The 24,021-nt window shown below is 34.1% G+C and overlaps 4 protein-coding genes across 4 annotated transcripts; 1 reads left to right on the top strand and 3 right to left on the bottom strand.

Moving 5' to 3' along the window:
• Positions 1 to 235: 235 nt before the first annotated feature.
• Positions 236 to 2,273, bottom strand: LOC146919921 (putative pectate lyase 4). The gene is made up of 4 exons (XM_085713304.1): positions 1,667 to 2,273; positions 1,098 to 1,453; positions 849 to 984; positions 236 to 657 (listed from the first exon to the last, which is right to left on the bottom strand). Exons 1-4 carry the CDS (start codon positions 2,123 to 2,125, stop codon positions 433 to 435), a joined length of 1,176 nt encoding a protein of 391 aa, XP_085569430.1. The 5' UTR covers positions 2,126 to 2,273; the 3' UTR covers positions 236 to 432.
• A 3,101-nt stretch (positions 2,274 to 5,374) lies between these two features.
• Positions 5,375 to 8,904, bottom strand: LOC146919920 (cytochrome P450 704B1-like). The gene is made up of 6 exons (XM_085713303.1): positions 8,542 to 8,904; positions 8,083 to 8,298; positions 7,704 to 8,000; positions 7,053 to 7,433; positions 6,502 to 6,702; positions 5,375 to 5,684 (listed from the first exon to the last, which is right to left on the bottom strand). The coding sequence occupies exons 1-6, from the start codon at positions 8,860 to 8,862 to the stop codon at positions 5,505 to 5,507; spliced, it is 1,596 nt and encodes a 531-aa protein (XP_085569429.1). The 5' UTR covers positions 8,863 to 8,904; the 3' UTR covers positions 5,375 to 5,504.
• A 285-nt stretch (positions 8,905 to 9,189) lies between these two features.
• Positions 9,190 to 19,531, bottom strand: LOC146919919 (protein SLOW WALKER 2-like). The gene is made up of 17 exons (XM_085713301.1): positions 19,380 to 19,531; positions 17,748 to 18,496; positions 17,517 to 17,592; positions 16,793 to 16,912; positions 16,447 to 16,522; positions 16,093 to 16,161; positions 15,130 to 15,210; positions 14,693 to 14,764; positions 14,043 to 14,135; positions 13,783 to 13,917; positions 13,521 to 13,604; positions 13,293 to 13,436; positions 13,105 to 13,194; positions 12,934 to 13,016; positions 12,413 to 12,787; positions 11,280 to 11,502; positions 9,190 to 10,135 (listed from the first exon to the last, which is right to left on the bottom strand). Exons 2-17 carry the CDS (start codon positions 18,436 to 18,438, stop codon positions 9,458 to 9,460), a joined length of 3,090 nt encoding a protein of 1,029 aa, XP_085569427.1. The 5' UTR covers positions 18,439 to 18,496; positions 19,380 to 19,531; the 3' UTR covers positions 9,190 to 9,457.
• Positions 19,532 to 22,310: 2,779 nt separating this feature from the next.
• On the top strand, positions 22,311 to 23,492 carry LOC146919918 (uncharacterized). The gene is made up of 3 exons (XM_085711080.1): positions 22,311 to 22,719; positions 22,804 to 23,202; positions 23,344 to 23,492. Exons 1-3 carry the CDS (start codon positions 22,311 to 22,313, stop codon positions 23,490 to 23,492), a joined length of 957 nt encoding a protein of 318 aa, XP_085567206.1.
• The last annotated feature ends 529 nt before the right edge of the window (positions 23,493 to 24,021 follow it).

Below are 24,021 nucleotides of genomic sequence, written 5' to 3'. Positions count from 1 at the left end.
TAAACTTGTTGTATTTCTTATTCTTAGCATGTTTTATGCTGCCAATAGTTTCTGTTAGTATATATTCTTTTATTGTCTTTTATTGAAAATAATAATAGTTGTTCAAAACATGAAAGTTCATTCATAAGAACTTGCAAGTCGAGACATAACAATCTCCATGTTGTTATATCAGATTTTCTACGCAATATAGTACAGGGGTTATAGAACGTCATGATTGGTGGATTACTAAGAAAACTTTCGTAAATTAAATATAAATATTAGAATGGTATTAAAATGGTGGTGAGTATACTGTGAATCATTTTAATAAATAGTCTACATTGGACCTATACTTGAAAATTATTTAGACCATCAACATGGCTGATGTCATGTATTGTTCGACAAAACCTTGAAATGCACCTTGCTTCAAGATCAATATTCTATATGATTTTTTGTTCAACATATAGAGGTTCTACTACATTGAAATGCACCTGATGATCTTGTTAATGATCTAACAGATTTAACATCAACAACTTTAAAACCCTGTTCTTTGTTATAATTTGGCTTTGGCACACGACTTCCTTTTGTTATTGCAAAGGAGGCTCCATTTTCAAAAGCGTCTCTTACCGAATGAAATTCCCATTTGTCTCCATTTCCATGACCAATTTTTCTCCATGTTACCTAAACACATAATATAATTAGAAAAAAAAAGTTTAGAAAAAGCGTGTCAATTTTTTTTAGTAAAATTGAAGAAAAAAACTATATATACAAATATCGAAACTCAATCGTGTGATTTATTATTAATTATAGGTAAATTCATCTTCATTAGTCATTAACAAGTTTAAATTAACGGCATTGCTAAATATGATTACCTCTTTACTCCCAACTTTAGGTGCTATGAAGAGGTTAGATTCACTTTTGAGGCTTGGCCCCATGCTTCCACCGATGGCATATTGCATCCACCCTAAGTAAAGATTGTTGGCTACATGTGCATATCCATGACGAATCCTGAAATGTTATTTAGCGATAAAAAAATCAATATTGGCTAATAAATTTACATTTTTATATTGTATAACTTCAAATTTTATTATTAAAAAACTTTATGAACATCAATACATTACCTTGGCATTCTTTGGTTGCAGTTTGGTCCAAAATGATTGTACACGACAGTAACCTTCATGTTTATGTCCCTCACATATCCATCATCATGCCCAAGAAGCATAACCTTATCTTGTTCTCTAAACCAGTTATTGGAAACAGTCACATTAGTAGAACCTCGTGTGACATCAAGAAGACCATCTTCACAATCATAAAGTGTATTATGATCAATCCAAATTTTAGAAGCGGTGACGAGTCTAATTGCATCTCCATCTACTTGCCCCAATGAAATTACCTTCCCATTTGGCCCCATCACCATCCCTGGTGCTTGAGCTTTGCAGTGATGAATTCGAATGCTATGAATGATTATGTTGGTGGCCTATAAAATAAATACAAAATTGTTACAAATATATGAAATAGAATTCATACTACATATAGCTACAATTAGTAAAATAAATTTTGAGAGGAAAAATGCGAAGTTCCTTTCTAAATACATCACTAAATTTAGAGAGATTTTTTTTTTTTGCCAATTTTCTTTCTTTCTTTCTAATAACTCTTTTTTAAAGCGTAATTAATTGTATATGGTGATTACCTTGAATATCATTAAGCATGCATTATCAGCAATGTGCACATTGACTCCGCGACCATCAATTGTTGTGAAACTGCTGATGAGAAGGGGCTTCATGAGTTTAATGTTCATGTCTTTTTTGAATGTGATCCACACTTTACCTTGAATTACAGAAGCTCCATATCTCAACGTACCAGGTTGAGGATTTATAGGATCATCATTTGGGTCAGTAACTTTATAATGGATGAGACCCTTACCAATGTTGTTTGTCATCTTTCCAGCATAGCCTACAGAGCAAGTCGCTAGTTGTTGTCTATGTTTTCTCCATTTAGGATTTGGTCTCCAACATTGATCAATCATGTTCATTTTCAATCCCATTAACTTGGATTTTTTGGCAAAACTAAATTTTGAAGTGAAAAATATGGTAATCACAATGGCCAGAACAAAATGCCATAGGATGAAAGTGGGACCCTTAGATACCATGATGTAGTTAAATATTCTTGACAAACTTCGAATGAATGAAAAAAAGAGATAAGAAGTAGAAATGTTTTTTGGTTTATATTGGAGAGGTAGAGATATATGGAAGTGATTATATATACAAAATTTCTTCAAGTCTGTTAAAGTTGTTTTAAGAAATAATAGGAAAATTTAGCAACTTCGAAATATTAACCTCAAATAGTTACCTAAATTTAGGTAGTAACAATAAGCAAAATTTGTTAGTCTAACAAACTACAATGATATTTTCAAGTACACCAAATGAAACAAACAACACCATTTTTAGGGGTGTAAGTGGTTTAAACAAAACTGATGAAACCAAAAATCTAAACCGAACCAAACCGAAAAAGTATCTGACCTTGTTAGGTTTGGTTTGGTTCAAAACCGAACCAAACCAACCTAAATCGAGCTAGTTTGGTTCAGTTCTTAGTTTTTAATAAGATCCCAAGGTCCGATGAATCGAACCGATGCTAACCTCAAAAAGTTTTTACACCCTCTTTTCTTTCTCATATCTAGTGACGGAGCCACCTATTACCCCAGAGATTATTCAAGTGAGCCCCCTCAACTTCTTGGATTTACCCCAATAATCCTATGTTTTTCTGGTTTGAACACCATCAAATATAACTCTTGCACCCTTCATTTCATCACCTCTCTCTTTTGTGACACTAAAAGCTGCACTTCTACTGCACGCTTGCACCTAGTGACCAACTTCTATTTCTGTTTGACTACTTTTGCTATACAACAGTCACTCACCGGTATATGTATTTTTCATTTTCTTACGTTTATATTCCATTTTGGCTTCTTCAAAAAAAAAAATTAATTTCTTTAACCTTTGCATATTATTAACATTTTTTAAATCACTAAAAAAAATAACCTTATGGATCAAACCCAAATAATGGAATCATCTTAAGATTCAAGACGTAAACACTAGGCAAAGGTGATTATTTTTTACCATAGTTTCAAGTCTAACGTTACACAATTATCTCTACTTTTATTTGAGGCATTTCTATATTTCTACCTCTAAATTGATACTTTCTATACTACTTAAAAGTGTAATTTTACTTTAATTTTATATCCGAAAGAGCTATTATGAATTGTTTTACAAAATTATCCTTAATAAATGGTATGAGGAAGATAAACTAAAGAATTAAAAGAAGAGAATAAAAAAAATAGTTAAGAGTATAATAAAAAAAGTAGCATTACCTCTTCATTAGCATTGTAAAACGACTTATAATTGAGACATTTTTTTCTTCCAAAACGACTTATAAAGACAGATGGAGTAATATTTACCATTAAGGTGCCTGATATGGACCTTTGTAAAAAAAAAATCTAAAAGTAAACATTTACCATTTTTAATAAAAAATGAATTTTATAATGATGAAAAATACAATTAGATCCACCTTTGGACCTGACTCTTATAAAATAATAGAAATTTTTGAAATTTCACTCAAAAAAATTATGAAATTAAAAAGCCTGGATCCCCTGGTCTAGAGTCCTCCTGGCAACGCCAATTAGGCATGGCAACAAAACCCATACCCGTGGTTACCCACCCGAACCAAACCCAATTTGACGGGTTTTCCCCGTTTTGACTGAGTTTGGGTATGGGTTTGGGTTTTCCCCGATTTCAAAACACGGGTATGGGACGGGTAACGGGTATATAGGTACCCACCCCGAACCCATACCCAAACCCGTCCCGAATGCATAAAACTATTTTATGTTGATATGTCATGTTATTTTATTTGATAATTGTCGTGTTATAAAAACTACCATTGATATTTAAAGGAGCAACTAAATCAATCGGTCTAACAAATGTTAAAGTGGACATATTGTTGGATAATGCATTACAATATTTATCTAGGGGTTGCAAAAAATCTTCTATTTTTTACTAAAAAAATTTATTCAATGCGGGGACGGGGATGGAGCGGGGATACCCGAACCCGTTGGAGACGGGGATGAGGTTCAATTTCCCATCCCCGTTGGGTATGGGTAGGGTAACGGGTAAGTATATGAGAATCGGGTATGGGGATGGGGAATGTAAAACCCGTCCCCACCCCGCCCCATTGCCATGCCTAACGCCAATGCTCATATCTATGTTCTTTATTTGCATTTTCTAGCTTCCTTGAATAAAAAAAGACAGAAGTGTAACTCAACCGTTATACTGGAGTTTAAACAACATCACATCGATTTCATCAAATTTATCGTTATCCCAGAAATTCACTTTAAGGAATGACTCACTCACCGCAAAAGTATATGGAATGTTCCTCGTCACCAAAGGATGAATCTTGTTCAATTCCATAGTTGAAGGTCCACTCTTAGCAACTGTCATGTAGACAACAATTATCATGCATCATCTTGGTGTTTGTACATTTTTTATTTGGTTTTCATTTGGATTTTTTTTTTATGATTATTATTATTAATTTCTAATGTTTATTTTATTTTCTTTCCAATTATTTTGTCCTATCTAACCCTTAAAGATAGAGTTTTTTTTTTTTTTTTGTGGAACTTAAAGCTAGAGATTTAACTTTAAGAGTTGATGTAAGTAGATGCACAATTAAGCTTTCCAATATCTATATTTATAATAAAGGTTAAATATGTTTTTAGTCTCTACAAAATCATGTGTTTTTAAGTTTAGTCCCTATGAAATTTTAAAGGTAATTTTAGTCCTCCAAAATATTGTAGTTTGTAAAAATAGTCCCTATTTTGATTTTGATTTTTTTTTACAAAAAATGGATACTTTTAGTCCTCCAAAATAGTCCCTATAAAACGTAAATAGGGACTAAAAGTGAATAAATTTTTTTGTAGAGACTAAACTTGAAAGCTTGTAATTTTATAAGGATTAAAAACATATTTAACCCTTATAATAATTATGTTTACCCAGATTATTTTTTTAATTTCTTTTTTCACCATGTTCTTCTTTTGTGTCAAAAGGCTTTATGAAATGCACACAGTTTTTCTATAAGCATGAAATGCACATCTTTTGTACGAGGTAATCAAATCTCAAAACATTACTCTCATATAAACATATATCATAAATATTTATTTTATCAACAATACAAGAATAGATTAGTATTATATGGAGGTGGTTCATTAGTTAAAATGTAGAGAAAGACAGCAAAATTATAAATAAAACCATTATGATTTAGAACTACATTTTTTATGTATAAAAATATAATTCACAAGAAGTTCTTACTTCATTATTCAACATATGTTACTAATCGAATCAATGAGTCACTGGTTGAATTATAATATAAATTTTTTATGTATAAAAATATAATTCACAAGAAGTTCTTACTTCATTATTCAACATATGTTACTAATCGAATCAATGAGTCACTGGTTGAATTATAATATAAGGAAGCTAAGCATCTCAAGAACGTTTCTCAACGGTAACCTTTAATCCATGCGCCATCGATAAAATAGTCATCATTCTATATTTCACTTGATGATTAGGCACCAAATTGAACTTGTAAAATCTGCACAAAATAGCCAACACCATCCTCATTTGAAGATATGCAGAATCCTTACCAAGGCATATCCTTGGCCCTGCCTGTGCAATCAAAATGAAAATAAAATTTAGGTGTTTGATAATTTCACATCTTGGTTCAAAATTTGCAATACCTTCTCACAATTACATTGTTATTATGAATTCAAAAAATATGTTAACTATCGACATGGTAGAGAATTGACAACATGACTCTCTCTTCCGATTAGGGGTGGAAATGGGCTAGGCCAGGCCGGGCTTTGTAAGGCCTAAGTCTGACCTACTTAAAAAATTATAGGCCTGGGCCTGACCTATTACCCGTCATAGACTCATTTTCGAGGTCTGGCCTGGCCTTTTTAAAAGCCTGGTGAAGCCTGAAAGCCTATTTAAAAGTCTATTTTATGCTAAGGTCAGGCAACACATGTAAGCCTACTCCTAAATAGGCCAAAACTTATTAAGGCCTAAAGCACACAAATATGTTTGCTACTAAATAATGAATTCTTACGAAGTCTAATCACACCAATATTTCAGCTACTAAATAACCAATCATATGAAAGCTTGTGTTTATGGAAAAAAACTTCAAAAATATCAATAATGAAAGATATATTATATATGAAAAGCTTAATAGGCCGGACTGATGGGCTTAATAGACTTTTTTGCAAGCCTTAGCCTAGCCTGTTTAATTAAATAGGCCTTATAAAAAGCTTGAGCCTGACCTTGTTAATAAATGAGCTGGGCCGAGTTAGGCTTTAAATAGGCTAGGCCGTAGGCCCCTGTCGGACGGCCTGACCTATTCCCACCCCTACTTCCGATAAAAAGAACCTGAGTTTGATTCCTGAAAGCACGACGAAAAATTTAAAATAACCTAGGTTAAATTATTTACCTGGAATGCTGTAAATTTGAATGGAGATTCATTCTTAAGAACACCATCTTTGAACCATCTGTCAGGTTTAAATGAAGCTGCATCAGGCCCCCAATTATACTCCATTCTTCCCATTGAATATGGAACATAAGTTACCATCCCTCCTGCTTTTATTTTGGTACCATCTGGCAACACATCATCCTCTATCACACCCTTAGGATCCTACAATCAACAATTGATATTTACACAAAAACATTATTAGTTATTGATATATTTAAAACAACATTTTTAGCACCTATATGTAAACTGAATCGTAGTAGTACTATATACACAACTTGTAACACTGAAACCCTAATTCTTATCACAGAAATAAAAACGGAACTATAGCTGCTCTATAGTCGCAGAGGTAGGCAAAATTGGCCGAACTGCGTTAACAAATATCGTGTCATTTTCTCTCTCTTTCGTTCTCTTATTTAATCTTTTGTTACTAGTTGCTGTTCCAACAGAGATTATGTTTCATGTTTTCAATTTTCATTACAAAACTACCATATTTAGATCCAAAAAATGCATACCTGAGGAACCGCAGGATACAATCTTAGTGTCTCAGTTATGACTGCATGCAAATAATGCAACTTCTCTAGTGAATCTTTATTCAATAACTTTGAAAATTGTTCAACTCTTTGATTGAATAATTTAGGGTCATCTTTATCATCATATTGAGGCAAGGTAAAATTCTCTTCCTTTGCTTGATTCTGCTCAAAAGTTTTGAGCTCCATGTAAAGTTTTTCAGCAACATGGGAATGTGTCATCACCATATATATAGCCCATGATAGAGTTGTTGCAGTTGTGTCTCTACCAGCAATCACAAAGTTCAAAACAATGTCTCTCAAACTTTTGTCACTTGCATGGTCTTCTCCCAATTCAATGAATCTTGATAATATATCATTTTTTATCTGTTTTTAATAAGATAAGAGTTATTCGTTAATATGCATGTTAGCTTAGACTTTGAACACCAAACTATTGGTTTAGTTGCATATTTCTAAATTGTGGTCTGCGACCGTAGTTACAGCCACAATACATAACTTTTAGAGGTCCTTACAAAGACATGACAGCTACAATTGCGGCCTCATTTGCTAGCATTTTGGCGCAATATTAAGGTTCACATCGTAACCATACCTACGACCACGACTACAATTTAGAACCATAATATTGATATATAGTACCTGATTTTGTTGGCCATTCTTTTTAGCATCTTCTATCTCTGCCTTCCTTCTTCTTATTACAGAGTAAGTGAAATCATCAATGATTTTGATACTCTTACCAAGTTGTGCTTCTGAGCCAAGATTTAGAATTTTCTTAATTTTCCATAAGGGATCAATGAAGCGAAGTGTTACAATTATATTAGCAGTATCAAAAGCTTGAGCAAAAGCATTCTTTGGTGAGTTAGGATTCAATGTTCCAATTTCCACTCCAAAACCAACTTTGCATATGGAGTCTAATGTCATTCTCATCAATAACTCCTACAAATTCAGTTAATATAGGGAAATCAAAAGTGCGTTTAAACCAAATTATAAGCATCAAGAATGTTTGTATTTGTAGTACCTGCATGTCTATTTGTTGGTTGAGAAAAGATGATTGGCTTAAAATGGTTGAGAGTTTTAAAGCATATTCTTTGAAAACTTTGGTGCTAAAATCCCTCAAATTTCTTGATGCAAATTCTAAGCTCGCAGTTTTTCTTTGTCTCTTCCAAAGCTCTCCATCGACGTTAAATATCCCATGTCCTAGTAGAACTTCCATATATGAATGGTACACTTCACCCTGCATTCATAATCAAAAGTATTTCCATCAAAAGAATTAATTTAATGCAAGTAAAAAGAAAATTAACATTAAACATGATTCCACACCCAAATTTTTCCCATAAGTTGGTTCCACTTTTAGATAAGGTTCTAAATTGATTATAACATGCTTGGATATTCTTGAGTTAGGTTGAAACTAAAATTCAGAGTGTTACCTTTGGATAATCAATAAGGGGGTATTGAAGTGAAGGAAAAAAACGATTACCTTTGGATAATTATTGAAGTTGGTCTTAAGAACATGTTCAACATTAACAGGATCAGCAATGTATGTATAAGTTGTGAATGGCATAGGGACCACAACAGTTTTGGACACGGAAAAATACTGGACAAGCCAATCATGCATTCTATCATAGTTCATCAATTGTTCAATTGCAGCTCCAAGAAATGGCCAAGTTTTGGGTCCTTTTTTGTTCCTTTGACTCCATCTATGCAAGAATATCCATGACAAAATCATGCATATCAATATCACTAACCCTCCCATGTTGCATCTACTAATCCTAAAAGGGGCAATGATTGTGAGATTCATGACTTGTCTCACTTTTAAGACATGTAAAATTAGCTCGATATGGATTATTTAATGTGTCACGAGATGAATGCGTGAGTGGTTATTTGATGAGTATTTTTATACTAAGTAACTGAGGTGGTTAAATTGTAGGTTGCTAACTGGTTTATTTTATATAAAATGGTTTTGAGTTTTAGCTATGCAGTAACAACTTGGTCACAATCTTGTAGTGCATGAGTCATAAATTTGTAAAATAAAGAAAAAGCCTCATTCGTTTTGTGCCCTCACTTAAATTTCCTAGTCTCATGTATGTATAACGTATTAAAAATAAAATAAAAAATTCTGTGATTATTTTAAATCAATAATTGTTATTTCAAATGAAAAATACAAGAGACATGAAAGTGATTCTCTTTTAACTTCAAGGGTTTGGTTTTAGACCTAGAAGTTCCGGATTCAAGACCCACAAATACCTTTAGAGGGAGATAAATGTAAATTTCTCTATAAGCGTCATTTGAGTTCGAATATTTGTAGAAAGAAGCATTATAAGAATGCATGGTCATCAACAACCACAAACAAAACTTGTGAAGACCATAAATAATACAAGTTACTTGGAGATACTTCATTGACCAGACTTCTTTTTTCTTTTCTTGGATTTATTTTTCTTCTGAGAAGGTTTTTTCTCAGCATCATCATCTTCCAGTATATGGTCTTTCTCAGCATCATCACCTTCCAGTATATGTTCAAACTCTTCATAACTTGCAAATGGAGATGCACCACTTTTGCCACCAATTTTACGTTTTCTTTTTCTTTTGTCAACATTATCTTCAACATCATCAATATCACCTATGTCAAGATCATTGTCATCATCAATGGCAGCAAATGGAGTATTATCAGCATCATCCTCTTCCATATCTGAGGGTATATCTATCTCTGCATCACTAACATCCCCAATATCTATCTCTCCATCACTAACATCACCAATCAAGTCATCATCATCCTCATTAGCTACTTCCAAATCATCATAATCATAGTCACCGTCTGGTCCCAAAGTGGGATCAGCAGAATCCAAGAGATCCTCAATCTCTTCATTATCACTTTCATCACCACCATCAACCTCATCAGCATCAAAATAATCTGCACCATCCTCTTCATCGTTCGATTTCTTCTTCTTTTTCTTTGGTTTTGAAGAACTCTTTTTTATTGTATAAAATTTATGGAAAACAAGATCCTCTGGCGGTACATCTACTTCAGCTAGTGAAAGAATCTCTGGCCCAACCAAGAGGTTGTTAAGATCCATCTGCAAAATGGAAAGGAAAAAAATGTTAACAAGTTGAATCAGAAGGCTGGAAAAGCAACGATGAGAATGGTTGGTAAAAAATGTAACATTTTAACACAAATTTGATATCAATTTGAATGGTTAATGTGGTTCAAACATGTTGTTAATTATGTTCAGCAGCGACTAATGAATATAACAAGGAATCTCAACTCATCAAACATCTACTTAACACAATTAATCAGAATTTTGAACGTCATTAACCAAAATTTTCAGATGAGCAAATATATATGATATTCGTCGATTAACCATAACTAGTGTTCAAATATATACACTTGAAAATTGTGGTTAATTGTGTTCAGTGATGGTTAATAAGTTGCAATCTATGAAGCCCCGATACGGATACGGATACGGGTACGATACGATACGGGTACGCGAATACGTCAAAAATTTCAAATTTAGGATACGATACGGCTTGGATACGTTTACAATTTTTTTTTAATATATATATATATATAGATATATATATATATATATATATATATATATATATATATATATATATATATATATATATGTATGTATATATTAGACACAAACGCACAAAAACTAAATAGCGTGAAATCTTAAAACTAATTACACCAAGTCAAAATACAATGGACCTTTCACCAACTAAGATATCCTTTAAACCAAAACATACCATATAAACAACTTGCACTATGATGATACCAAGGTAGTATGAAGATAGTCACCATTTTCAAGTAATGGCCAATATAATGATCCCAATTTACAAAAATTAATACTTGTGATCAAAATACAAATAAAAATTTTAAATAAAAATTAAATTAAATCATTCGAATACTTCTGGGATACGTATCCGGGAGTATCCTTAACGTATCCTTAAGGTATCCAATATATTTTTAAATAAAAATTAAATTAAATCATTCGGATACTTCTGGGATACGTATCCGGGAGTATCCGCGGAGTATCGGTATCCGATACGTATCCGACACGGGTACGGCACCATTTTGGAGTATCCGGGCTTCATAGGTTGCAATTGTTCTATTCATTAACTATCCACTGAATGTAATCAACCACATATTTGTATTGCATTGACTATTTAATTTAATGTCAAATTTGTATCGCAACATAACAACTCTTTGTTTACCTGCTTGACAGGTTCAATCTGAGAACCACCATGCCAAGTGGTTTGTTTTGATTTTTTCTCCATGAATTTATCTAGGAAAGCTGTTAAAGAGAGGTCGTTTAAAGGGTTTCCGTTGTAGACAATGTTGGCACCAGAAAGAAGAGTTCTTGCCATGGTGGCAACTGAAGGGTGTGCATGTGAAGCAAGCACCAATAACTCCCACCAACTTACACGATCTGCATTGCTGTTGGGATGGATAAATAATTTAGTTAGAAAGTGCTACAAGAAATGAATACAAGAAAGTTCTGTAAACATTTAACTGAATGCCTATTTAACAAGAGAGGTGCTAAATATTATTTAATTGAATAGAGAATAAAAGTAAATTTCGCATGAGTTATCTATATAATTTGTTTCTATAAACTATTTTGAGAGTTTGAGAATAAGCTAAAAATTTATAGATATGGATAAGTGTTGGGAGTCGAAAGTCCCACATCTAGATAGTGCCTATATTATAATACTCAGGTAACCTTGCATGCTAGTTTTGTAGGGTTGAGCCAAGAGGATGATATTGGAGCCAATATGAGACACTCATATTATCCACGAAAAATGTGCAATAGTCTTGGACGTGAGATGGTGTGTTGAAAAATACTCAAGTTCCACATAGGTTAAATACAAAGACCTAAATAGAGTTTATTAAACTTGAGCAATTTTCGCCTTACAAGCTGATTTTGTGTTAAGTTAGGTCTAAAGCAGAATAAAATATTATCATAAACTGTCTAAATAATCTTCTGCAAGTGTTTATAGCCTAGATAAACTCAAGCTTTTCCAAAAACCCTATTTAGTATAAAACTGCAACAGTCACTAAATAATCTTTCTTATTACAACGGCCACCAATGGCATCCGCTATTGCAACCTCATCTACTAGAATTGTTAACCACTTTTCTCTTCCCATTAGAGGCAAACACAGTATATTATGGACCCAACAGCATTTTACCTATTCCGCTCTTGCAGTGTATTTTTGGTTAGAAGCAATGTGGCATGCGCCTTGTGCAGTTTATGTAAGCCCCCAATGCTTTGAACAAACGATTGCAGAAAAAGTTTGTTCTTTGATATCTCAAATGAGAACTAATATGAAAATAAATCAAGCAAATTACCAATAAGAGGGCTCTCTGTGTCGTGGATCATAGCCTCCTGGCAACACAGGCTTCTTGGCAGATTCCTGTGTTTTTTTATCTTCATCGTCTGATTCAGACTTTGATTTTTTATGTTTCATTTTACTCTTTGCAAGTGAAAAACTTCCATCCTCCAAAGCATCATCTAAATCGTCGTCGTCTTCAGAAGATGCTAGCTGATCATCTTCACTTTCAGAAGAATCTGTGTCAGAATTGGCAGTGTCACCATTCTGAACAGGTAGAATATCATCACTTGGTTTATTTGATACCGCTACAGGTTTCTCATCAGTTTCTTCTACAACATCTTCAAAGTGTTCAAGCTCATCGTCAATAGACTCGTTCTGCAATGCCGTGTTCCTATATGACAAATGAAGATGATGAATATATGATTATCCTTTCTGGTCAAATGAATAACAATGTACAAATCTTTCACAGACAATTATAAAAAAATATGTAGTAATAATGGAAATGACATGGAGCAACCATCACCCATCACTACTTACCATAAAGGTGGTCTGGCTTTAAATAGTTCGGAAAGAAGGAAAAGGCATGCACAGGCATATTGTGGTGGCTGCTGAAGTGCAATCTGAATGAATAAAAATCTTTGTGTTATCTAATCTTATTGTATCTTATAAAAAAGACGAAAGATAGAGAAAGCAAAGTTTAATAATTACCTGCAGTAGACGTTTAGAAAATGCAGCTACTCGCTTTAAATTAACATCCCTTTTCATTGCTCTTAGAATAAGTGCAATAAACATTTCTGCCTGAGAACAAACTAGTTAGAAGAACCCTACAGGATGAATAAAAGTAAAAAAGGTAGCATTTCTGTCCCGAAGGTGAAAATGTTTGAGAGTTTTCTTGCCTTGGATGTATTCATGGCAGCTGGAAGCAGGAGTTTGGAGTACAAAGCACGGTAAAATCGATCACTGGCTATCTGATTCTTGGATGAAATTTTATCAAGAAGCATCAGAGCTTGAACCCCTACATTAAAGTTTTTTGAATGAACCTGCAAGGTTACAGTTTTTGTCAAAATCTCTAAGTAAGAACCAATTGAAAAAGTAGGTTTCAATTATATCAGTGAAGTGACTACCAATTGGAAAAGTACTGGTGTTTGAACATCAATGATGTCATCGGCTTCATCACTCGAGACAAAAGGAAACGCTCTATTCACTCCCTGTGAAAATAGCAAAAGATTGTGCAATTCAAGACAAAGGTTGTGGAAAATCCCAGAGAATGACTGATTTTTATATTTATTTTTTGAGGGAGAGTGACTGAATTTGACATGTTAAAAATTTCACAATCATTAATTAATTTGTTTATGAAAATTCATAATATTACTGTTGTATACTTACCGTTAAGAGAGCTGATAGAAGCCTGGAGTCCATTTCCGCATGCGATTCTGAGAACTCTTCGGGCTTTTTCTCTTTTGCATTCTCCTTACCGCTTTTATCGACTGTTTGATTGTTGCTTGGGCCAGTGATCAAAACCTGAAGATTTCTAATTGTTAATGATTTTCCTATTTTTCTAACCTATGTGGATGATCCATGTGTTATCATGATATCTCGGTTAGAGATAAGCTAAGGGGTGGGAGGATATTAGGGAAAACCAATACCTTAAACAGTGCAAAATATACATCAATTAGACGTTTCGCTACTTTTGGTCCATCTCCTTTATTGGTGAGACGAAGTTGGCTCAAGAAGTTAACCTTAATACACAGAAAAGGGAATGAAATAATTCAGTCAAGGCATGTCAAAAGTCATCAACAATTAAAAGGCCACTTTTGTGACTGCAGAAAAGTGATTTCAAAAGATAAACTCTTGCTATTAGAATTCTTCAGAGTGAAGAATTCTTACATTGTGGTCTGAAATTTATTTCATTGAATGAGTGAATCAAGTTACATGACAACATATTTATACAGTTGGAACAGATAATTGAAAGCTTAACAGCTAGGAAACAAATTCAAACATAATAACTAAATTTAAACAGCCTCAACAGAGGTCATTTTTAAGCATTCAGTGTTATTATAATTAAAATGCAATTACAGTAATAATTATATACTCAAATACTTGCCATACAGAATGTTCTTATTTAACAAAAGCATCATACGAAGATGGGAATGACAATAAAGAAAAGGTACAATATGTTGCAAGATCTAATATTCAATATGTGACAAATCTGTTACATCTGAAGAAAAGAAGCATGGAGCAACCAAATTTGCGTAAAATGACTTGAGAACTGTAAGAATAGAAAAGTAAGACTTACAGCATGGTATTGTCCGCGTGGTCCTAAATGAGGCCGAAAGAGAAAAGAATCCACCTCATTAACAACCACAGCCTGCATCAGAAAAATAAATATCAAGTATAAATTAAGAAGGATGACATCAGTAATGAAAACAAATTAGGAGGTAAATATGAGACTGAATGTACAAGCATGTGTATCATCTTAGATGATGCACATGCTTCTACATTCAGTCTTCAAATAACATAAGCCCCAGAAAAGAAAATAGCCCAAATCTTCTAAAAGTGAAGAAAATCAAAAACAAAATAAACCAAATGAAGTATGAGTAACATTTCTTCAAGTATATAGCTATTTCCTAGCAACGTTGATAAACTCCAAAAATTGGCTAAATGATAACTTATTGATACTTCCACAACTAAATTGAAAAGGTTGAAACAATAGATTCTGATAAGTATACATACCTTCATATTTGGGTGCTGAGACAAAAGGTTGGACAAGTGATAGTCGGCATTAGATGCTGCTTTATTATCTGGATCCCCAAGCTGAAGAAGGGAAAAAAAACAGAAGTGCTTAGTTACAGTCTGTTGGAGTACAGGGAAGCAAGCATACTTAACACCTTCTAAAGTATGTAGCACACCCAATGTAGCCAAGAGTCCCAGCTCGTAGGATCGCACGATCTTACGTGCCACAGAACCTCGTCTGTGCTTCGACTTTACTCTGGTTCGGTTTTGCTCTGTTTCCTCTGTTTTTTGCCATTTTTCCTCTGTTTTTTTGCCGTTTTTCCTCTGTTTCCATTGTTTTTCTCTATTCTGTTGCTTGGTTCCTCTGTTTTTCCTCTATTATTTCTGTTTTTATGCTTGGTTCCTCTGTTTTCCCTGTATTTTCTCTATCTATTTCTCTCAACTCTATCAACAACCTACCGATCCTACTTACGAACCGTGTTACGTTCCGTTCCTCGTTTTTACGTTCTTTCACTGGCCGACCGATCCTACGTAGGATCTCGATCCTGACTACATTGAGCACACCTTTTAAAACCTATGTAGCACCGACACTACAAATTGAAGAAGTGTCTGGAGCCTAACACAAAGTCAGTATCCAACACCGACACAGCACTGACACATATTGCACTAAAAAAAGCAGAAGTGCTTAGTTACAGTTTGTTTGAGTTCTGGGAAGCATACTTAACACCTTCTAAAACCTATGTAGCTCCAACACTACAAACTGAAGATGTGTCTGGAGCCTGACACAAAATCAGTATCCAACACCGACACAGCAATGACACATTGCACTAAATCATTTTCATTTTCTTAAATTATTATCAGTGATGTGTCCAGTGTCTGTGCAAGTGCTTTGTAGCCTATAACACCATCAAATGAAATATCAAATGTTTCAAATGAGTCATAGCTTAGTGTTAGATAACTCACTTTATTAACTAGTGCAGAAAGTAGTCTGCGCTCTTGCTCTGACTTCCTACTTAGTAGAACATATATGGTCTGCAAGCAAAGAAAGACAGCCACCCAATATTTATTAGTTTAGTCATAAATTTGCTTAGTATATATGAGAACATGTAGCACCAAATCTTAAAACATGTCTTCACACATTACATAAATTATAGCACTAAATCTTAAAACATGTCTTCACACATTAAGTAAGTTATACAAATAAAAATTAAAACAACAAAATGCAAGGAGGAAAACAAGACAAATTGTTTCCTGTTGGTCACAGGTTGAACTTCTACAAAATCTTTCAGTTAAGCCAAAATGTTTTGAGTTACTAACCTTTAATGACTTGTTTTTTAGAGCTGGTAGCATGTCTCGGGAGGCTTCTTCAAGTGCAACAACAAACCGTTCATATCTGAGGCAACAGAAGATAGCAAATTGAACACTAAAAAGCTTGAACTGACAGATAAATGAACATTGCTTTTGAAAACTGACAATATTATGATCACTCAACACTAATATTGAAAATGAGAGGTAAAGTATCACATAGGAAAGTCTTGGACTGTCAGCTACTACAACTAACAAGTCAGTAGCATTTAGAATGTGCTTAAGAAACTTTTAACCAAGTCAAATCAGAGTACATGATTTATGATTATGATCATGAACAAAGTTTTGTCAAACAAACCTCTGCTTCAAACATTCCTCCCAATACCAGAGAAGTAGAAGGGAATGGCCATCTTTAGTTTCAGGAATGTGATTTAGTGGCTGCTGTATCAGGGTCTTCAATTTACGATCTGGTAATAAGCTGTAAGCAAGATAGGGGAAAAAATGAAGTAAATCATAAGCAAGATGGGAGAAAAAATGAAATCGGTGCAATGGTGATGTATGTGATTCAATGCTATTCAAATTATACATGTTTCCTCTAGAGTCCAAATAATCAGATAACTTACAATAAGCAACCCATAAAATTACAACACAATATCATATAGATATATTCAAATAAATTGACATGTATCGACACTGAAAAAATTATACACTACAAATCATAATAACCATTAGATTAATAGAAAAAATTGACTTTAATCATATCAACCTTAAAATTCATACAAATAGTGGTTTCCGATTGGTTGACAGTGTAAAAAGGTTTACACTGACAATGCATCAAAATTAATCTCTCTCTAAACATATATAGTTGGCACTTGGTAGAGTAACATAGGGTGTGCAAAGGAGAGTTTAGATAACTAAATATTTTACATCTGATGAATTTTATCGCTTCCAAAACCGTCACAAATATTTTTTTCTCATTCTTCTTGGAGAATCTTTTTGAAAAGCCTACATGATTAATGATAGAAGGTTTTTTCATAATAGGGAGGGCATGTGAGAGGGAGAGACAATGGGGAAATGCAGACCTTGCAATAAATAATTCTTGAAGTGCTTCAAAGCCTGACAAGGCATGGCGCTTTCCGACCTTGGATGTCACCATTCCTAGAGTAAACAATAAAATCCATCAAAGGCTCAAAGTCAATCAAATAAATAAACTGTCTTGGGAACATAAGGAAAGGACAAATGATAATACAACAACAGCAGCAGCATCCAATCAAAACAAAGAAATGAATAGAAAAAATGTGAGTTGAATTTACCTAAAAGAGCATCAAGAGACCTCAAATTTGCAACAGGATTATCACCAACCAGGACAGAAAAAGCAGAAACTTTATCAGCAGCAGTACCAGACCTCTGAGTAGAAATCAACATCTTAATATCACTACTTCGTCCCCTAGTCGATTCATAATCCTGAGCAAATTGTGCCATCAATCTCTCACCCAATACCCTCTTCTTCTCAACAAAACCTTTCCACTCGCCCAAATTCTTCATGTCCACTTTCTTCCCTTCCCCAATCACCTTACCTTCAAGCTCACCTGCATCCTCAAACCAAACACCCAATTCACTTGCTTTCATCAATGGAAGCTTTGGAAGATTCTTGAACTTGTTGTAGTACCCTTTTTCCTTATTAGCATTGTTGCCCAATGACAAAACAGGGGGTTTTGGTTTAGGTTCTGGTTTTTTCGATTTCAAATTTTCATGGGGTTCATTCTTTTTGGCAAAAGTTTTGTTTTTTGGCTTTTGGGTATTTTGAGGTGTGACTTTTTCAGGTTGCTGCGGTTGTTGTTTCTTTGGTTTGGTTTTGCGAAAATCGACATCGTTGAAACCTGAAGAATTGGTTTGGGAACTGGATAAGCCAAGTGAAGAAGCGAAAGATGCTACTTCGGATTTGAGAAGGTTGATGTCCTCTGTATTTGTCAAGGGTTTGTCGGATTTTGATTTTGCCACCATTGTTGCAAGTTGAAGGAAGGAAGAGAAAGGTTCACCAGCACAAGCTCAGATCCGGCAGCTACACAAATCAACAAATGTGCATTGTTTACTTTAGATCAGCGATTTTGTGGGTAATATTAAATAGAGAAAAAATGAAAGTTTAAAAGTTGGTATTGTAACCAGCGCCGTCCCAATCAAATTGGAGGCATGGCTATCATAATAAAAATGCAATTTTTTTGAAGGGGTGCTACGTACAAATCAATTCATTGACACAACTTGTACAGTTCAAACAGACAAGTAAAAATATTTATGTTTCAATCTGTATGTTATCATCAAAGCAGCATGCTTGCTCTCAAAATTCTTTACTTAGCCCTATGGTAGAAGCCACAAAATTTATCTTCTAAACAGTTTTTTTACTGAATGATTTTCTAAACGGTGTTGTCAATCACAGATGGTGAAAAATAGCGGTTTGTTCAAATTCCGCAATAGCTAATATTTGACAACACTTTATAATAAATAGCATATCGCAGAACAACAACAATTGTACAAATTCCTTTATTTGATAGCTTCATTCCATTATCTTCTAACTCTTTCAAAAACATACTCAACATACAGCACAGACCTAGACACCGATTCTGTTTGTGAACAAGTACAATTATGCTCAGCAAATTGAGCATTTCGAATCTTACATACTCCAGCTTTGCAATGTTAATTTCGTCTCATTTGGGATTCAAATTAAGACACTCTAAGTAATAGCATTTGTTGTAATGCAATCATTAAACTATATGGTAAAATAAAATTCATAAACAATGGTGCAAACTCAATTTGAACCACGACATCAACAAGATTTAATGTCTTATTAATTATTCTTAGTGGAATTAGCATTGTTTCTTATTATTAATTAAAAATTCGCAATCCTGCAGTGAAATTAGCAAAGAAGAAAGAGCAATTTTGAAACTAACCTTAAATTTTATATTTTCCTTTTTCCCCTTTGGAATGGTGGTGACTGGTGTGTGGTGGGGCGCGGCAGTGTTGTGTGGTGTTAGGGTTGAGAAGAAGAATTAAGTGGAGCCTCACCTCACGTTTGATGAAGGAGACGCAAATAGAAGAAACTAAACAAATAGGGTATTGCCTCCTATATTTCAACCTCTTTCTCAAGGATTTTTTTTTTTTTTTTTTTTATATATAAATGTTGGGAGATTTTCTGATTATAGAATTTGAATTGAGTTTTTTTTTTATGATCAGGGTTCGAACCCCGAACCTTGAGAGTGACTTACGAAGACAAGGATTAAATTGGTGGTTTATTCAATGTTGTATATAAATATCAAATTATTTAGTCTGCTCTTGTGTCGTAGTCCATAACTTTCATTATTCATGATATAAATTGTTTGGCTTTGTCCGATGAGCTTAACTCGATTAGTAAAGATATTGTATAAGATATGCAGGGGTGGGAGTTTGAACCCCGGACACCCCACTTATGTATAATATATGTAGGAGCCGAGATTCGAATCTGAGACGTCCTACTTATTCATTTTAATAGGTGAATTTCTGGTCACTTATTTACTTAACAAAATAAAATTGTTTGACTTTATCCTTATCATTGAGCTAAGCTATATGCTAAAAATGTGACATTAGCTTATTGTTTGTAGCTATTAGTCCTTATATTGAGTCTTATGGGGATGTATTGGATTAGGATTCTATGGGATTTTAAAAGACTTTTTAATTATGAAAAAGTCTTGTGGTATTCAATCAAGACTTTTTGCATCTTAAAAAAAGTCTTGTGGTATTCAATCAAGACTCTTTGTCATTTTAAAAAAGTCTTGAGGTATTCAATCAAGACTTTTCATCACTTAAAAAAAGTCTCATGGTATTCAAAATCATTCAAATTTCGAATGATTGTTTAATAAATTGGATTTTGATGGATTTTGTGGGATTTCGTAGTGTAATTTTAACAAGAAAAAGTCTTTCATGAAAAGATGAGATTTCTTGGGATTGTTTTTCATTTAAAAGTTACTATCTCTTTCTTCTCCCTCCCCCCTCTCTCCCCTCCCCCTCTCTCCTTTCTCTCTTCGTCTCTCTATCTCTCCTTTTATCTCTCTCTCTCTCTCTCTCCCCCTCCCTCTCCCTCTCCCTCCTCTCTTCTCTCTCTCTCACCTCTCTTAGAAAAACTCAAACGACTTCTCTAATTTCAAACACAAAATGAGGGCTGACACAAATTTTTTTTTTGAAAGATTTGTAAGGGTTGTCATAATTTTAAATATGTACAATTAAATATTGTGGGAATAACATTTTTAACAAATAAAAAATGTGCATGGAGAATAATGTGTTAAGAGTTTTTTTAGTCCCTTAAAATCTTATAAAATCCATAAAATCCTTAAAATTTTTATTGGTTTTATTTTTCTTTATTCAAACGCTAGAATTTATTTGTTCATTATTTTTATCATTCACGCTTGTAAGTTTGTTCTTTTTTCCCCTAAAATTCATTGAATCCTTTAAAATTTTAAAATCCCATAAAATCCTTTGAAATCCTTAAAAGTCAGTGTGATAAATCCATTAAAATCTTGAGTGTATAAAGTCTTTTACATAAAAAGTCTTTTAAAATCTTACAGAATCAATACAATCTCACACAGTCTTTTAAAATCTTAAAGACTTTTTTTTATTAAAATAGTCTTTTAAAATCCTAATCCAATACAACCCCCTTAAGCTAATCTCCTCCCTATTTTAATACCTAAGAATAAAAAAAATACACGTAAGAGGTCTTTTCATAATTTGCTCCTGCTAATTTTGAGACATCACATTCATTTTGATTTTTTACAAAAATTGCACGTATTAATTCTCCTGTTTTTTTAGAGGAATATCTCCTCTCATTATTAATTTCCACTGATGTAGGACATCTGGTTTAATTTAATAATAACAAAAATTTGAGACACTTTAAAAAAATCCATTTAAGGAGAAAGTCTTATGTGATCATAAGATTTGGACACAACTTTTAGACACACGTTAGAAAAAGTAGAAAGATAGAACAAAAAAGATCTAAATGATGTATTATCCTACAATAATTAAATCCTTATTTATTAATTTTGTTAAGTCTGCGGCAACTTAACCTAATTTTTTCCCGCAAATTTGCTTTATTAGGTTTGCAATTATTTAACCTAAGAAATTTCATCTAAAAAAATACATTGCACACCAATTTCATTCCTATCCTCTTGCATTTTTTTTGAAGAAAATATTTTCGACCATATCAATGATCACGTATGATCATTCTATTTTATACTTTTTTTTGGTCAAAAATTTTATTCTTTTTTTTTGGATTTTTTTAATTTCATGCCTTTTTTTTACATCCTTATCCTTATTTATTAATTTTGTTACGTCTACAGCAACTTAACCTAATTTTTTCCAGCTCATTTGCTTAATTAGGTTTGCAATTATTTAACCTAACAAATTTCATCTAAAAAAATGCATTGCACACCAATTTCATTCGTATCATCTTGCCTTTTTTTTTTTGAAGAAAATATTTTCTACCATATCAATGATGTTAAAGATTATTTATTAGTCTCTATTATAGTCGAGAAAACCCGTGCGACGCACGGGTCAAAAGTCTAGTTATTTGTAATTTTATGTGAGTGTGGTTAAACACTATATACTTGTCCCTGTGAGCTTAACTCAGTTGGTAACAACAATGCATAGTATATGCAAGGTCCGGGGTTCGAACCCTGGACACAAAAAAAAACACTATATTCTTGAAGTTGTGATCAACCAAGTATTTATTATTTGAAAGAACCAACCAAGTATTTACAAGTATGCTAGAGTTTTACATAAATTATGCAAAATGGTCTGATTGATTTACCGCTGTGTGGGTGTAATTTTACTTGGTTCAAAGGGATGGCAGAACGATGAGTCATATTGATCGGTTTTTGATTTCAGAAGAGTGGTGTTTGATTTGGCCCAATTGTACTCAGGTTGCACAGCTGAGAGGGTTGTCTGATCATTGTCCGTTGATTTTGTCTGTTGATGAAGAGAATTGGGGGCCTAGGCCTTCCCGGTTCTTGAAATGTTGGTCGGACACGCCTGGGTACAAGCAATTTGTTATTGACAAGTGGAAATCGTTTCAGGTGGAAGGGTGGGGCGGCTATGTGTTAAAAGAAAAATTTAAGCTAATTAAAGTGGCTCTGAAGGAGTGGCATTCAGCTCATTCGCAAAACTTACCGGTGAAAATTTCTTCTCTAAAAGATCGGCTAGCAGAGTTAGATAGTAAAGGAGAGGTCGAGGAGTTATCTGAGGATGAATGTGTTGAGATGCATGGTGTGTCGGAAAATATTCATTCCTTATCCAGGCTCAATAATAGTATATGCTGACAGCAGTCGAGGAATTAGTGGTTGCGTGAAGGTGATGCGAACTCTAAGTATTTTCATTCTGGTATGTCCTCTCGGCGCCGTCATAATACAATAAGCTCTATTCTGGTTGATGGTGTGATGGTTGAGGGTGTCGATCCGGTTAGACAGGCGGTTTTCACCCATTTTGCGAGCCACTTTCAAACGCAAAATGTGGTGCGACCAAGCGTGTCGAATCTTCAGTTCCGCTCTCTGTCCGTGGTTGAGGGAGGGGGTCTGATCAAGCCTTTTTTGGTGGATGAAGTTAAGGATGTTGTGTGGGACTGCGGTAGTTTTAAAAGTCCAGGTCCGGATGGGGTTAATTTTGGCTTCATTAAAGAGTTTCGGGGTGAGCTGAAAGACGATATTATGAGGTTTGTTACTGAGTTTCACCGCAACTGGAAATTGGCTAAAGGTATTAATTCTACTTTCATTGTTCTTATTCCAAAAGTGGATAACCCGCAGAGGCTTATTGACTTCTGACCCATCTCCTTAGTGGGGAGCATGTACAAAATCTTAGCAAAATTGTTAGCGAATAGATTGAGATTGGTGTTAGGCAGTGTGATTTCGGAAACGCAGTCCGCTTTTATTAAGAATAGGCAAATTCTTGATGGTATTCTTATCGCTAATGAGGTGGTTGATGAAGCTAGTAAGTTAAAGAAGGAACTCATGATGTTTAAGGTGGGCTTCGAAAAAGGTGTATGATTATGTTGATTGGGGTTATTTGTTCTCGGTTATGGAGCGTATGTCGTTCCCTGTGTTGTGGAGGAAATGGATTAGAGAATGTGTGGGTACAACTACAGCCTCTGTTCTTGTTAACGGTAGCCCTACGGATGAGTTTAACTTTCACAGGGGCTTGCATCAGGGGGACCCCTTGTCTCCATTTTTGTTTCTTATTGCGGCTGAGGGTCTTAACATTTTGATGAAAGCTATGGTTGACAACCAAATTTTTACAGGTTACTTGGTTGGGGCGGCCAACCCAGTGGTCGTTTCTCATCTTTAATTTGCTGACGATACTCTGTTGTTAGGTCACAAAAGCTGGGCTAATGTTCGTGCTATGCGGGTGACTCTTATCATTTTTGAGTTGATGTCGGGTTTGAAGAACTTCAATAAAAGCTTGTTGGTGGGAATTAATATCTCTGATTCTTGGTTGAGTGAGGCGGCATCAGTGTTGAGTTGTAAAGTGGGTAAGATTCCTTTTTTGTACCTAGGTTTGCTTATTAGGGGTAATCCT

This window comes from Medicago sativa, chromosome 5, assembly GCF_051527215.1.
Source record: "Medicago sativa cultivar Bolivia chromosome 5, Bolivia_mono, whole genome shotgun sequence".
Lineage (NCBI taxonomy): Eukaryota > Viridiplantae > Streptophyta > Magnoliopsida > Fabales > Fabaceae > Medicago > Medicago sativa.
This window is presented reverse-complemented; position numbering and strand designations above follow the sequence as displayed.

What these genes read in the sequence shown, in the direction of transcription:
- LOC146919920 (XM_085713303.1), bottom strand. Translation starts at nt 8,862, where the DNA reads ATGAATCTCACAATCATTGCCCCTTTTAGGATTAGTAGATGCAACATG. An exon ending in ACCAACAAATAGACATGCAG is followed by an intron (nt 8,001 to 8,082) that starts GTACTACAAATA and finishes CTGAATTTGTAG; the next exon opens with GAGTTATTGATGAGAATGAC. An exon ending in TGTATCCTGCGGTTCCTCAG is followed by an intron (nt 6,703 to 7,052) that starts GTATGCATTTTT and finishes TGTTGATTGTAG; the next exon opens with GATCCTAAGGGTGTGATAGA.
- LOC146919918 (XM_085711080.1), top strand. Translation starts at nt 22,311, where the DNA reads ATGAGTCATATTGATCGGTTTTTGATTTCAGAAGAGTGGTGTTTGATT. An exon ending in TGAATGTGTTGAGATGCATG is followed by an intron (nt 22,720 to 22,803) that starts GTGTGTCGGAAA and finishes GGTTGCGTGAAG; the next exon opens with GTGATGCGAACTCTAAGTAT. An exon ending in CAACTGGAAATTGGCTAAAG is followed by an intron (nt 23,203 to 23,343) that starts GTATTAATTCTA and finishes GATTGGTGTTAG; the next exon opens with GCAGTGTGATTTCGGAAACG.
- LOC146919921 (XM_085713304.1), bottom strand. Translation starts at nt 2,125, where the DNA reads ATGGTATCTAAGGGTCCCACTTTCATCCTATGGCATTTTGTTCTGGCC. An exon ending in CATGCTTAATGATATTCAAG is followed by an intron (nt 1,454 to 1,666) that starts GTAATCACCATA and finishes TTTATTTTATAG; the next exon opens with GCCACCAACATAATCATTCA. An exon ending in CTAAAGTTGGGAGTAAAGAG is followed by an intron (nt 658 to 848) that starts GTAATCATATTT and finishes TTATGTGTTTAG; the next exon opens with GTAACATGGAGAAAAATTGG.
- LOC146919919 (XM_085713301.1), bottom strand. Translation starts at nt 18,438, where the DNA reads ATGGTGGCAAAATCAAAATCCGACAAACCCTTGACAAATACAGAGGAC. An exon ending in CTCAGCACCCAAATATGAAG is followed by an intron (nt 14,765 to 15,129) that starts GTATGTATACTT and finishes TTTCTGATGCAG; the next exon opens with GCTGTGGTTGTTAATGAGGT. An exon ending in TATATTTTGCACTGTTTAAG is followed by an intron (nt 13,918 to 14,042) that starts GTATTGGTTTTC and finishes AGAAATCTTCAG; the next exon opens with GTTTTGATCACTGGCCCAAG.